Consider the following 12704-nt stretch of genomic DNA (forward strand, 5'->3'; position numbering starts at 1 on the left):
AGCTCAAATCAATGCCTTAAACTCCCCTCATCCTGAGCTCAAATCAATGCCTTAAACTCCCCTCATCCTGAGCTCAAATCAATGCCTTAAACTCCCCTCATCCTGAGCTCAAATCAATGCCTTAAACTCCCCCCATCCTGAGCTCAAATCAATGCCTTAAACTCCCCTCATCCTGAGCTCAAACCAATGCCTTAAACTCCCCCCATCCTGAGCTCAAATCCATGCCTTAAACTCCCCTCATCCTGAGCTCATATCAATGCCTTAAACTCCCCCCATCCTGAGCTCAAATCAATGCCTTAAACTCCTCCCATCCTGAGCTCAAATCAATGCCTTAAACTCCCCTCATCCTGAGCTCATATCAATGCCTTAAACTCCCCTCATCCTGAGCTCAAATCAATGCCTTAAACTCCCCCCATCCTGAGCTCAAATCAATGCCTTAAACTCCCTTCATCCTGAGCTCAAATCAATGCCTTAAACTCCCCCCATCCTGAGCTCAAATCAATGCCTTAAACTCCCCCCATCCTGAGCTCAAATCAATGCCTTAAACTCCCCCCATCCTGAGCTCAAATCAATGCCTTAAACTCCCCCCATCCTGAGCTCAAATCAATGCCTTAAACTCCCCCTATCCTGAGCTCAAATCAATGCCTTAAACTCCCCCTATCCTGAGCTCAAATCAATGCCTTAAACTCCCCTCATCCTGAGCTCAAATCCATGCCTTAAACTCCCCCCATCCTGAGCTCAAACCAATGCCTTAAACTCCCCCCATCCTGAGCTCAAATCCATGCCTTAAACTCCCCTCATCCTGAGCTCATATCAATGCCTTAAACTCCCCCCATCCTGAGCTCAAATCAATGCCTTAAACTCCTCCCATCCTGAGCTCAAATCAATGCCTTAAACTCCCCTCATCCTGAGCTCATATCAATGCCTTAAACTCCCCTCATCCTGAGCTCAAATCAATGCCTTAAACTCCCCCTATCCTGAGCTCAAATCAATGCCTTAAACTCCCCTCATCCTGAGCTCAAATCCATGCCTTAAACTCCCCCCATCCTGAGCTCAAATCAATGCCTTAAACTCCCCTCATCCTGAGCTCAAATCAATGCCTTAAACTCCCCCCATCCTGAGTACAAATCAATGCCTTAAACTCCTCCCATCCTGAGCTCAAATCAATGCCTTAAACTCCCCTCATCCTGAGCTCAAATCAATGCCTTAAACTCCCATGGTCCTGAGCTCAAACCAATGACTTAAACTCCCCCCATCCTGAGCTCAAATCCATGCCTTAAACTCCTCCCATCCTGAGCTCAAATCAATGCCTTAAACTCCTCCCATCCTGAGCTCAACTCAATGCCTTAAATTCCCCCTTTCCTGAGCACAAATCAATGCCTTAACCCCCCCACCCCCGCACTCCCCCCTCCGGAGCTTGAATCAGTGCCTTAAACTCCACCCTATACTGAACTTAAATTAATGCCTTAAATAAAATGTATTTAGTGAGCTTATTTTGCAAATGGATTGCTCAGTGCGATTTACCAAATACCGTTTCATGAAGACAGCATGTTAATTTAGTGGGTGTTATTTTGGGGGGACCAGTTACAGACACTGCCATCACTCTAATTTGCATTACAGAAACAATGAGTTGTTTCATTTATGTGCGTCAGTCAAAAGGTGGAGGAGCATTCCTCCAGGAGACTTTGGGACATGTGTGATGGGTTCCTGGTTTCCAACAGGGCAGATTTCTGGAAAACTTCCAAGCAGTGCTGGGGCCCGGCCCCTGAGGGATGAGCGAGACGGGAAAATCAGAGGCATTTCATTGCATCATAGTAGATACAGCGCAGAAGGAGGCCATTCGGCCCATCGTACCTGTGCCGGCTCTTTGAAAGAGCTATCCAATTAGTCCCATTCCCCTGCTCTTTCCCCATAGCCCTATAACATTAAAGTTGCCCTCCCATAGAGGGAGGGGTAAGGAGATTTTTTTTGTGTGTGTGTGTTTTATACAGAGAGTTGTTAGGACACGGAACGACTGCCCTAGGGTGGGATTAAACATTTTTAAAAGGGTAAGGGGAATGGGACTGAGCAGAGAGCTCGTTCTTTCAGAGGGGCAATGGGCTGAGTGGCCTCCTCCTGTGCTGTAAAATTCTACGGGGGCGATTTTAAGTAAGGGTGGGGTCGGTGCGGCCCCAGGGGAGAGTGGGGGGGGGGCCGAGGTGGAGGGGAGGCTGGCCGGCCCTCCGAAGCGTGAAGCCCCAAGAGATTTTAACTCCCGGGTCCTCAACTGCATGATGGGCGTCAGGCCCACCACCAGAGACCTGATCGAACGGTCCCCGACACTAAAGGTAAGTGGTTGGGAGAGGAGGGGGGAGGGGCGGGGTCGGAAGGGAAGCAGGAGAGGCCCACAAATTCCTTGTGGGGCTCAGAGGGGGAGCATTCCTGCTCCTCCTGGCCCAAAATTTAAAGAAACCTAACCTCTCTGGACATCTTCGTGCCCTGGTACCTCTTCCCGGCCCCACTCCATTTTAACTGCCCCACCACCATCCTGGACGGTTTCTATCAAGTTTGGGGGCAGGGGGAAGGGTTAAAATTTCCTGCCTATGATATACTTGAAAAGGGGAAATTTGCAGGGCTATGGGGAAAGAGCAGGGGGCTAATTGGAAAGCACTTTCAAAAAGCCAGCAGACACGATGGGCTGAATGGCCTCCTTTCATGCTGTATGATTCTATGATTCAACAGTACTGAGTTACTAAGTGCCAGTTTGGACTGGATTGCTACCCAATGTCAAGAGGCTGTCAGATTTAAACTAGCAGTAACGGCCTTGCACAAAATGCACCAGCTCGTCAACAGACCGCACAGCAGAACTGATGGCGGTAACCATGGAGACGACCTCGGCCTACACTGCCCTGGAGGAAGCCTGGCAGTGTTAGGGATCTAAAGGAGGTGGGGAGAGAAAAAAAAAAACGAGTAATTAAACAAAGGAATAGAAACGCACGATTGGAGCCTCGTCATTATGGAAGTAAATCAATCCTTGTCAGCCCGTCACAGATAAGAGGGGAAGCGAGCTCAGAAAATTGGCCGATTTTTCATACGTTATTCCCAGCTGTACTTATGCAATACAACCTTGATTACTGTGACAGCCTGCAAGAAAAAAAAACCCCACAAAACCGAACACACGTTGAGAGTGTCTCCTCGAGGTGACATTCACTCTAGTTGTGGTCCAGTAATACATAAATCTTTCAGAAGGCAATGGCCCGTTTCATTAATGTGCGTCAGATAAAGATATAGGCTAGGGGGTTGCCAACCCTCCAGGATTGTCCTGGAGTCTTCAGGGATTAAAGATTAATCTCCAGGACACTGCTACGAGCAAAAACCCGGGATAAAAATCACAGAGGGCATTAAAAAAAAGTGCGTTTTCATTTTTTTTTAAACATTTATTAGTTATAAAAATATTGGAGACGGGATAAAAAAGCTGTTTGACTGACAGTTGAGCACCATCCTTAGAGCAGAGAAGGTTAAGGAGAGATTTAATAGAGGCGTTCAAAATCACGAAGGGCTATGATAGAGTAAATAAGGAGAAACTGTTTCCAAGTAGGAGGATCGGTAACCAGAGGACACAGATTTAAGGTAATTGGCAAAAGAACCAGAGGGGAGATGGGGAGAATTTCTTTTGCGCAGCGAGTTGTTATGATCTGGAATGTGTTGCCTGAAATGGTGGTGGAAGCAGATTCAATAGTAACTTTCAAAAGGGAATTGGATAAATACTTGAAGGGGAAAAGTTTGGGGAAAGAGCAGAGGTTGGGGGGGGGGGGGGGGGGGGGGAGTGGGTTTAATTGGACAGCTCTTTCAAAGAGCCGGCAGAGGCACGATGGGCTGAATGGCCTCCTTCTGTGCTGTATGATTCTATGACTCTACGAAATGTGACTGTTTAGCATTAACATTCATTACCTGCGTGGTCTCCGGAAGTTCCTCTCTGGCTGTGGCTGGCTTGGTGCCATCGGTGTCGTTGGGAATGAATCCCGGCTCCGCCATCTCTGATCCTGCTTCCGGCACGGCGGTCGTGTGGTCAGGATACGGGGTGGCGAAACCCGCCCCGCTCCCCCGGCCGATCGGCGAGACGCTGCCCGTGGTCGCCGTGGTAAGAGGCGCGATGGCTCCGGCGGTGCTCGCGTCCGGCGGCGAGGAGGGGGGGGCTTGAACGGCGGCAGGAGAAGCCGAGGGGCTGGCCGGCAAAGCTCCCGGCTCGTTCCTCCGGCCGCCCTGGTCCAATCCGACCGTCGGGCTGGTCGCGGCAGCGTCTAAGGCGCCCGAGGCGTCTCCGTGCCGGCTGACCGCGGCTGGGGCCGAGCTGGATCCGGTGAACCCGGGACTATCCGGTGACGCGGCTGGCACCATCTCATCTTCAGCATGGCCCGGCTGTGAAGAGTCAGCCCCCGTGGAAACCCATGGCTGCGGTGATAAAGCGAATGGATCCATTGCGCCCGACTGACTGGTTACAGGCACGGGCAACGGGGCCAATGGAAGTAGAGCAGCAGAGGAATTGTCGTCTGAAACAAGAGATTACGCGTGACAGTCCTGGTGGGAAAGACAACACTTAAATATATGTAGAAAGAAGGAACTTGCATTAACATAGCGCCTTTCACCATCTCAGGAGGTCCCAATGCGCTTTACAGCCAATGAAGTGTAGTCACTGCTGTAATGTTGGGAAACGCAGCAGCCAATTTGCGCACAGCAAGATCCACAAACAGCAATGTGATAAATGACCAGATAATCTGTTTTTTAGTGACGTTGGTTGAGGAATAAATGTTGACCAGGGCACTGGGGAGAACTCCCGTCTGCTCTTCTTCGAAATAGTGCCGTGGGATCTTTTACGTCCACCTGACAGGGCAGGCGGGGGCCTCAGTTTAAATTCTCATCCGAAAGACGGCACCTCCGACAGTGCAGCACTCCCTCAGTAGTGGCAGTGGGAGTATCAGCCTAGATTTTGTGTTTAAGTCTCTGGAGTGGGACTTGAATCCACAACCTTCCTAACTCAGGGGCAAAGAGTGCTACCCACTGAGCCACAGCTGACACCTATATAGTGCCTTATGTTGGTGACATATTTCGAAGCACTTCACGCAATGCGTTGCCTTTAAGTGATTGTTGTTATGCAGGCCGCAGAATCACAGGCATCAACTTCTGACTGGAATTATTATTCATTCTCAATTGTACATCAAGACACATACCTAAAGAAAAAGAGGCTTGAATTTACATAGTGCCTAAGAATGTTTCAAAGCACTACACATACACTGAATTACTTTGAAGCATAGACACTATTTAGGCAAACACGGCAGCCATTTTGCACAAACATTCATTAGAATGACAGCACCTCTGACAGTGCAGCACTCCCCCAGTACTGCACTGAAGTGTCAGCTTAAATTATGCATTCAAGTCCTGGAATTGAGTTTAGAGCCCACAACCTTCTCACTCAGAGGCAAGGAGTGCTACCAACTGACTGACAAGGTACTATCAGGCATCAAACATCGATTTAACCATACCCCATTAAGAGTCACTACCTTCAGGAGGGGAGGGGACGGGAGAAAAGGAAGGCCTACACTTGAATCAGAGCCCACCATCAACGCCCAACTATTGACATTTAGCATGAATTTACATAGAATGTACAGCACAGAAACAGGCCATTCGGCCCAACAGGTTTATGCTGGTGTTTACGCTCCACACGAGCCTCCTCCCCCCTGACTTCATCTAACCCTATCAGCATATCCTTCTATTCCTTTCTCCCTCATGTGTTTATCCAGCTTCCCCTTAAATGCATCTATACTATTCGCCTCAACTACTCCTTGTGGTAGCGAGTTCCACATTCTCACCACTCTCTGGGTAAAGAAGTTTCTCCTGAATTCCCTATTAGGATTTATTAGTGACCATCTTAAATTTATGGCCCCCCCCAATTCTGGTGTCCCCCCACAAGTGGAAACATCTTCTCTACGTCTACCCTGTCTGGCCTTTTCATAATCCTAAAGGCCTCTATCAGGCCTCAGTCTTCTCTTTACCACAGTTAAATTTATTACCTAAATACCTTGCCAATTGCGAGTGGGACAATGAAGGTGATTTTTTTTTTGGAAAGTGTGGCAGGATATATCCAATGATCGGCGGTGTACAGAACGAAGATCCGTCCCACCCACCCCGCTGCTTGGCACCTTCTCGGAGCCCATCGGAATGGCCTTCAAATTAACAGCGCACAAGAACAATCTACGTGACACGCTCCCTGGGTAGAGTCACAAGCTTTCGGAGGCTTTCTCCTTCGTCAGACTTCACCTGACGAAGGAGAAAGCCTCCGAAAGCTTGTGATTTTCAAATAAAACTGTTGGACTATAACCTGGTGTTGTAAGATTCCTTACATTTGTCCACCCCGGTCCATCACCGGCATCTCCACATCGTGGGGAGAGTCGACAGCCCGTGCTTCAAATGAGAGCACGCGACATTTGCAACGTGGTTCTTCCGGAAGGTTCCGCAGCTCGAGCCTCAGACTGTCACATGCCGTTGGCTGGGTGATCCTCTTTATCGCAGAGTTCAATAGTTCAGTTAAACCTTCCTGCCTTGAGGCTGGTCTTTCTAACTAAATAGAATCAAGCGCTGTCCAGCCACCGACTGAACAAGTCTCTTTAATTTAGACTGATTCAGTTTGTGTTTCAGCTTATTGCACACTTAAATCTGACCATCTCTCCATCTCTATCAGTATTATTGTCAGTTAACTCATAATGTGACCTATGAATCATAGAATCATACCGCACAGAAGGAGGCCATTCAGCCCATCGTGCCTGTGCCGGCTCTTTGAAAGGGCTATCCAATTAGTCCTCACTCCTCCCAGCTCTTTCCTCATTGACCCTTCAAATTTTTCCTTTTCAAATATTTATCCAATTCCCTTTTGAATGTTACTATTGAATCTGCTTCCACCGCCCTTTCAGGCAGTGCATTCCAGGTCATAACAACTCGCTGTGTAAAAAAAAATTCTCCTCATCGCTTCCTCTGGTTCTTTTGCCAATTATCTTAAATCTGTGTCCTCTGGTTACCGACCCTCCTGCCAGTGGGACCAGTTTCTCCCTACCTACTCTTATCGAAACCCCCTCATAATTTTGAACACCTCTACTGAATCTCACCTTAACCTTCTCTGTTCTAAGGAGAACAATCCCAGCTTCTCTAGTCTCTCCGCAACCTCTGATCCAGATTTTTTTTTAAGATAGTATAATTTAGTTGCTCTCGTTTTGATGACCTTGTCTATGAACATGAGCTGCCATAAGAGCAGCAAAGATAATGTTTCAAAATGTACTGAGGCCATCTGGACAGTCTGAGCTCTGAATACGCAAATATTGCTGATGTTTAGTGACACATCTGTCATTTGACATCATATTAATTATATGGGTGACTTGCACTTATCTAGCATCTTATCACCAGAAATATCTCTTCACACAGAATGAATCACTGAGAAGTGGGGTCACGGTAGTTATAGTTATGTAAGCACTTGTAAACAATTTTACAACACCAAGTTATAGTCCAGCAATTTTATTTTAAATTCACAAGCTTTCGGAGGCTTCCTCCTTCCTCAGGTAAATGTTCAGGCTCCTGAACATTTACCTGAGGAAGGAGGAAGCCTCCGAAAGCTTGTGAATTTAAAATAAAATTGCTGGACTATAACTTGGTGTTGTAAAATTGTTTACAATTGTCAACCCCAGTCCATCACCGGCATCTCCACATTATGTAAGCACTGCAGCAACTCACCAAGGATTCTTCGACAGCACCTCGGGAACCCGCGGCCTCCACCACCTAGAAGGACAAGGGCAGCAGGTGCATGGGAAACGCCATCACCTCCAAGTCACACGCCATCGCGACTTGGGACATGTATCAGCCGTTCCTTCACCGTCGCTGGGTCAAAATCCTGGAACTCCCCACCTAACAGCACTGTGGGAGAACCTTCACCACACAGACTGCGGCGGTTCAAGAAGGCGGCTCACCACCACCTTCTCGAGGGCAATTAGGGACGGGCAATAAACGCCGGCCTTGACAATGACGCCCATATCCCGAGAATGAATATTAAAACTAAGCAGCATACAGGAAGGTCCCACAAACTGCAATGAGACGATTGATTGGTTGATCTATTTTTGGTGATGTTGGTTCCTTGCTCTTCTTTGAATATTGACATGGGAGGTAGGAAGCGGTGACATCTCCGTAGGGGCTGGAACTACGGCAAGGCAGGATTTCTGTCCCCTCCTTAGGCCTTGCCTGGGCCCTGTCTCTAATCGCAGGGATGGGATCATCACCTGTAGAGGTGCCCTTTCCCACTGTGCTGCTGAAATCTCAGAGTGTCACCCGGCCATTGCAAAAGGGGGAGGGAAGTACAAGGCCCTTGGCAGGCTAAAGACTAAGTCAGAAAAGTCACACCGCCCCCCACATAGCGAACTTAGGCTGGCATGAAGTCAATGGGAATCAGGGGGAAAACTCTCCAGTGGCTGCAGTCAGATCTTGCACAAAGGAAGATGATAGTGGTTGTTGGAGGCCAATCATCTCAGCCCCAGGGCATTGCTGCAGGAGTTCCTCAGGGCAGTGTCCTAGGCCCAGCCAAATCAGCTGCTTCATCAATGACCTTCCCTCCATCATAAGGTCAGAAATGGGGATGTTCGCTGATGATTGCACAGTGTGCAGTTCCATTCGCAAGCCCTCAAATAATGAAGCAGTCCGAGCCCGCATGCAGCAAGACCTGGACAACATGCAGGCTTGGGCTCGTAAGTGGCAAGTAACATTCGCGCCAGACAAGTGCCAGGCAATGACCATCTCCAACAAGAGGGAGTCTAACCACCTTCCCTTGACATTCAACTGCATTACCATCGCCGAATCCCCCACCATCAACATCCTGGGGGTCACCATTGACCAGAAATTTAACTGGACAAGCCACATAAATACTGTGGCTACAAGAGCAGGTCAGAGGCTGGGTATTCTGCGGCGAGTGACTCACCTCCTGACTCCCCAAAGCCTTTCCACCATCTTCAAGGCACAAGTCAGGAGTGTGATGGAATACTCTCCACTTGCCTGGATGAGTGCAGCTTCAACAACACTCAACAACACTCGACACCATCCAGGAGAAAGCAGCCCACTTGATTGGCACCCCATCCACCACCCTAAACATTCACTCCCTTCACCACTGGCGCATCGTGGCTGCAGTGTGTACCATCTACAGGATGCACTGCAGCAACTCGCCAAGGCTTCTTCGACAGCACCTCCCAAACCCGCGACCTCTACCACCTAGAAGGACAAGAGCAGCAGGCACCTGCACGTTCCCCTCCAAGTCACACACCATCCCGACTTGGAAATAAATCGCCGTTCTTTCATCGTCGCTGGGTCAAAATCCTGGGAACTCCCTTCCTAACAGCACTGTGGGAGAACCTTCACCACATCCCGGACTGCAGCGGTTCAAGAAGGCGGCTCACCACCACCCTCTCGAGGGCAATTAGGGATTGGCAATAAATGCTGGCCTTGCCAGCGACGCCCACATCCCATGAACGAATAAAAAAACATGCTGATGGGAATCAATTCCTCAGGAATCAATTACTGTTTTAAGTGTCAACCATAGCTCACTGGGTAACACTCTCACCTTTTGAGTTAGAAGGTTGTGGATTCAAATCCTACTCCATGAGACTTGAGCACATAATCCAGGCCAACACTTCAGTACAGTACTGAGGGAGTACTGCACTATTGGAGGTTAACTCTTTTGGATGAGATGTTAAACCAAGGCCCTGCCTGCCCTCTCGTGGATGTAAAAGATCCCATGGCATTACTTTGAAGAAGAGCAGATGAGCTCTCCCTGGTGTCCTGGCCAATATTTATCCCTCCAACACCTAAAACAGATTATCTGGTCATTATCTCATTACTGTTTGTGGGACCTTGCTGTGCGCAAATTGGCTGCAGCGTTTCCCGAAATTACAACAGTGACTACATTACGTTGGCTGTAAAGCGCTTTGGGATGTCCTGAGGTCGTGAAAGGCGCTATATAAATGCAAGTTCTTTCTTTCTTTGCAAATTTTCATCTTCAGGCCTTTTTTGCCGGAAACCCACCGGATGGAAGAGGGGGAGCAACGTGTGAAATTACCGGGGTTCCCAGGAACGCTCTTAGAAACGCCCTGAGGTGCTACTGGGATGAAAGTGGGGTGGGCAGATGATGGCAACCCCCCAACCCCGGAGTCGGAATTTGTGGGGTAACTTAGCTAAACATGAGAACAAATGAAATAGGAGCAGGAGTGGGCCATGTGGCCCCTCGAGCCTGCTCCGCCATTCACTAAGATCATGGCTGATCTTCTACCTCAACTCCACTTTCCCGCCCTATCCCCATATCCCTTGATTTTAAGAACATGAGAAATAGGAGCAGGAGTAGGGAGTCACTGAGTGGTTCCACGCTCCATCCATCAAATTCCGACACCTCCCACCACAACTCTGCCTAAATCCCACACCCTCCCCCCTTCCTCGCGGCTGCAATAGGATTGCCAACCCTGGTTGGACACATTCCTGGAAGTTTCATGACGTGACCTCTCGCCCACAACCGCACCGCCCCCTCCAGCCCCCACGCTCCCGCCATTGGGCGCCCGACACGTCCATCCTCGCGAGGCCCCGCCTTCCCACAAGCGATTGGAAAGTGAACACACTCCCGATTGGATGATTCTTGACTGTCTGTCAAACAGCCCTTTTCTTTCCCCCATCTCCAATAATAAACGTAAGTTCTCAAAGAAAATTAAAATAACACACAATGTTTTTTTTTTAACACCCCCGATGATTTTTTTCTCCCGGGTTTTTTTTTGCGGCAGTGTCCAGGAGATTGATCATTAATTCCTGGACACTCCAGGACAATCCTGGAGGGTTGGCGACCCCTAGGCTGGAATTATTTTATCGTTTCTTTAAATCAACTATGATTTTCTGCTTTTCTGCAGATAAGAACTTTTACCTCTGACCTATCTACAAAAAATATTTCATTAACCGACACTCTTTTCGGACTTTGGAAATCAAGCTCACAGGCTCCAACCAGCCGCACAGAGGCCCCAGTATATAAATGTAGGTCAGTTGTTATTAGTTGTGTCTGGGCAGTTCAATGGTTTGCTTTCATTACAGCATCTATTTATTTTACTAAATACAGGGCTCAGATAAGGATTAGACGCTGGCTGGGATTTTTTTTAAGTAGCTTATCTGAGCGTCCGCACAAAAAATTAGAAGCCAAAGGAAAGCTAGGAGGCTGACCTCGGTTGTTAGAGAGATAAGCTCCCAGGAACAATTAGATACGCCAGGGCCCTTCAGCCTCGAATACAGACATCTCAGAGGGCACAGAAAAAATAAATCTGAAATAATACTTTCATGTACACTAAGGCGACATCACAAGAGGGCACAGGTTCGGGGTTACGGAGGCCAAGCTTAGGGCAAACACCAAGGAGTGTTTCTTTGCACAGATGTGGGGGTGGGAGGGGTGGGTCCAACCGCTGGAGCGAGTTACCAGGGATGTTGGTTGAAGCCATGACGCTGGATTCATTTAAGGGACAGATGCTGTAACAGTACGGGAGACAGTAAAGCTGGTGTTCTGAAAGGATGAGATCAGATGAGCAAAGGGCCTTCTTCATCTCAAGCTATCCCATGATCTTTTCATCGTTCTTTGGTTCTCTGCCTTTTGTGCACCCCCGCCACCCCCCCATCTCCCTTGGCCCCACCATTGGTGGCAGAGTTTTCAGCCGCCTTGACCCCACTCTCTGGAACTCTGCCCCAAACCCCTCTCCTCTCCGCTTCTCTGCACCTTTTGTCGTTTGATTAAGTGCCGCATGGCAGGCTTATCATCAAGATTGTGGCCCATGGAATAAAGAGGGCAGTAGCAACATGGATTCAGAATTGGCTTAGTGACAGGAAACAGAGAGTAGTGGTGAACGGTTGTTTTTCGGATTGGAGGGAGGTGTACAGTGGTGTTCCCCAAGGGTCGTTGCTGGGGCCACTACTTTTCTTGATATATATTAATGACTTGGACTTGGATGTACAGGGCACAATTTCAAAATTTGCAGATGACACAAAACTTGGAAGGGCACTAAACAGTGAGGAGGACAGTGATAGACTTCAAGAGGATATAGACAGGCTGGTGGCATGGGCAGACATGCGGCAGATGAAATTTAATGCAGAAAAATGCGAAGTGATACATTTCGGTAGGAAGAACGAGAAGAGGCAAGATAAACTAGAGGGCACAATTCTAAAAGGGGTACAGGAACAGAGAGATCTGGGGGTATATGTGCACAAATCGTTGAAGGTGGCAGGGCAGGTTGAGAAAGCGGTTAAAAAAGCTTACTGGATCCTGGGCTTTATAAATAGAGGCATAAGAGTACAAAAGTATGGAAGCCATGATGAACCTTTATAAAACACTGGTTCGGCCACAACTGGAGTATTGTGTCCCGTCCTGGGCACCGCACTTTAGGAAAGATGTGAAGGCCTTAGAGAGGGTGCAGAAGAGATTTAGTAGATTGATTCCAGGGATGAAGGACTTTAATTTCATGGATAGACTGGAGAAGCTGGGGTTGTTCTCCTGGAACAGAGAAGTTTGCGAGGAGATTTGATAGAAGTGTTCAAAATCATGAAGGGTCCAGACAGAGTAGATAGAGAGAAACTGTTCCCATTGGCGGAAAGGTCAAGAACCAGAGGACATAGATTTAAGGGGATTG

At 48.4% G+C, this 12704-nt stretch overlaps 1 protein-coding gene across 1 annotated transcript in view; it reads right to left on the bottom strand.

Moving 5' to 3' along the window:
- The window catches only part of LOC137334005 (podocalyxin-like protein 2), a 59097-nt gene that overhangs the window by 16621 nt on the left and 29772 nt on the right, over positions 1–12704 (bottom strand). The window contains exon 4 of the mRNA XM_067998401.1: positions 3931–4529. Within this exon, the coding sequence (XP_067854502.1) occupies positions 3931–4529 (599 nt within the window). The remainder of the gene's footprint in view (positions 1–3930; positions 4530–12704) is intronic.

Source organism: Heptranchias perlo, chromosome 17 (genome assembly GCF_035084215.1).
Source record: "Heptranchias perlo isolate sHepPer1 chromosome 17, sHepPer1.hap1, whole genome shotgun sequence".
Taxonomy (NCBI): domain Eukaryota; kingdom Metazoa; phylum Chordata; class Chondrichthyes; order Hexanchiformes; family Hexanchidae; genus Heptranchias; species Heptranchias perlo.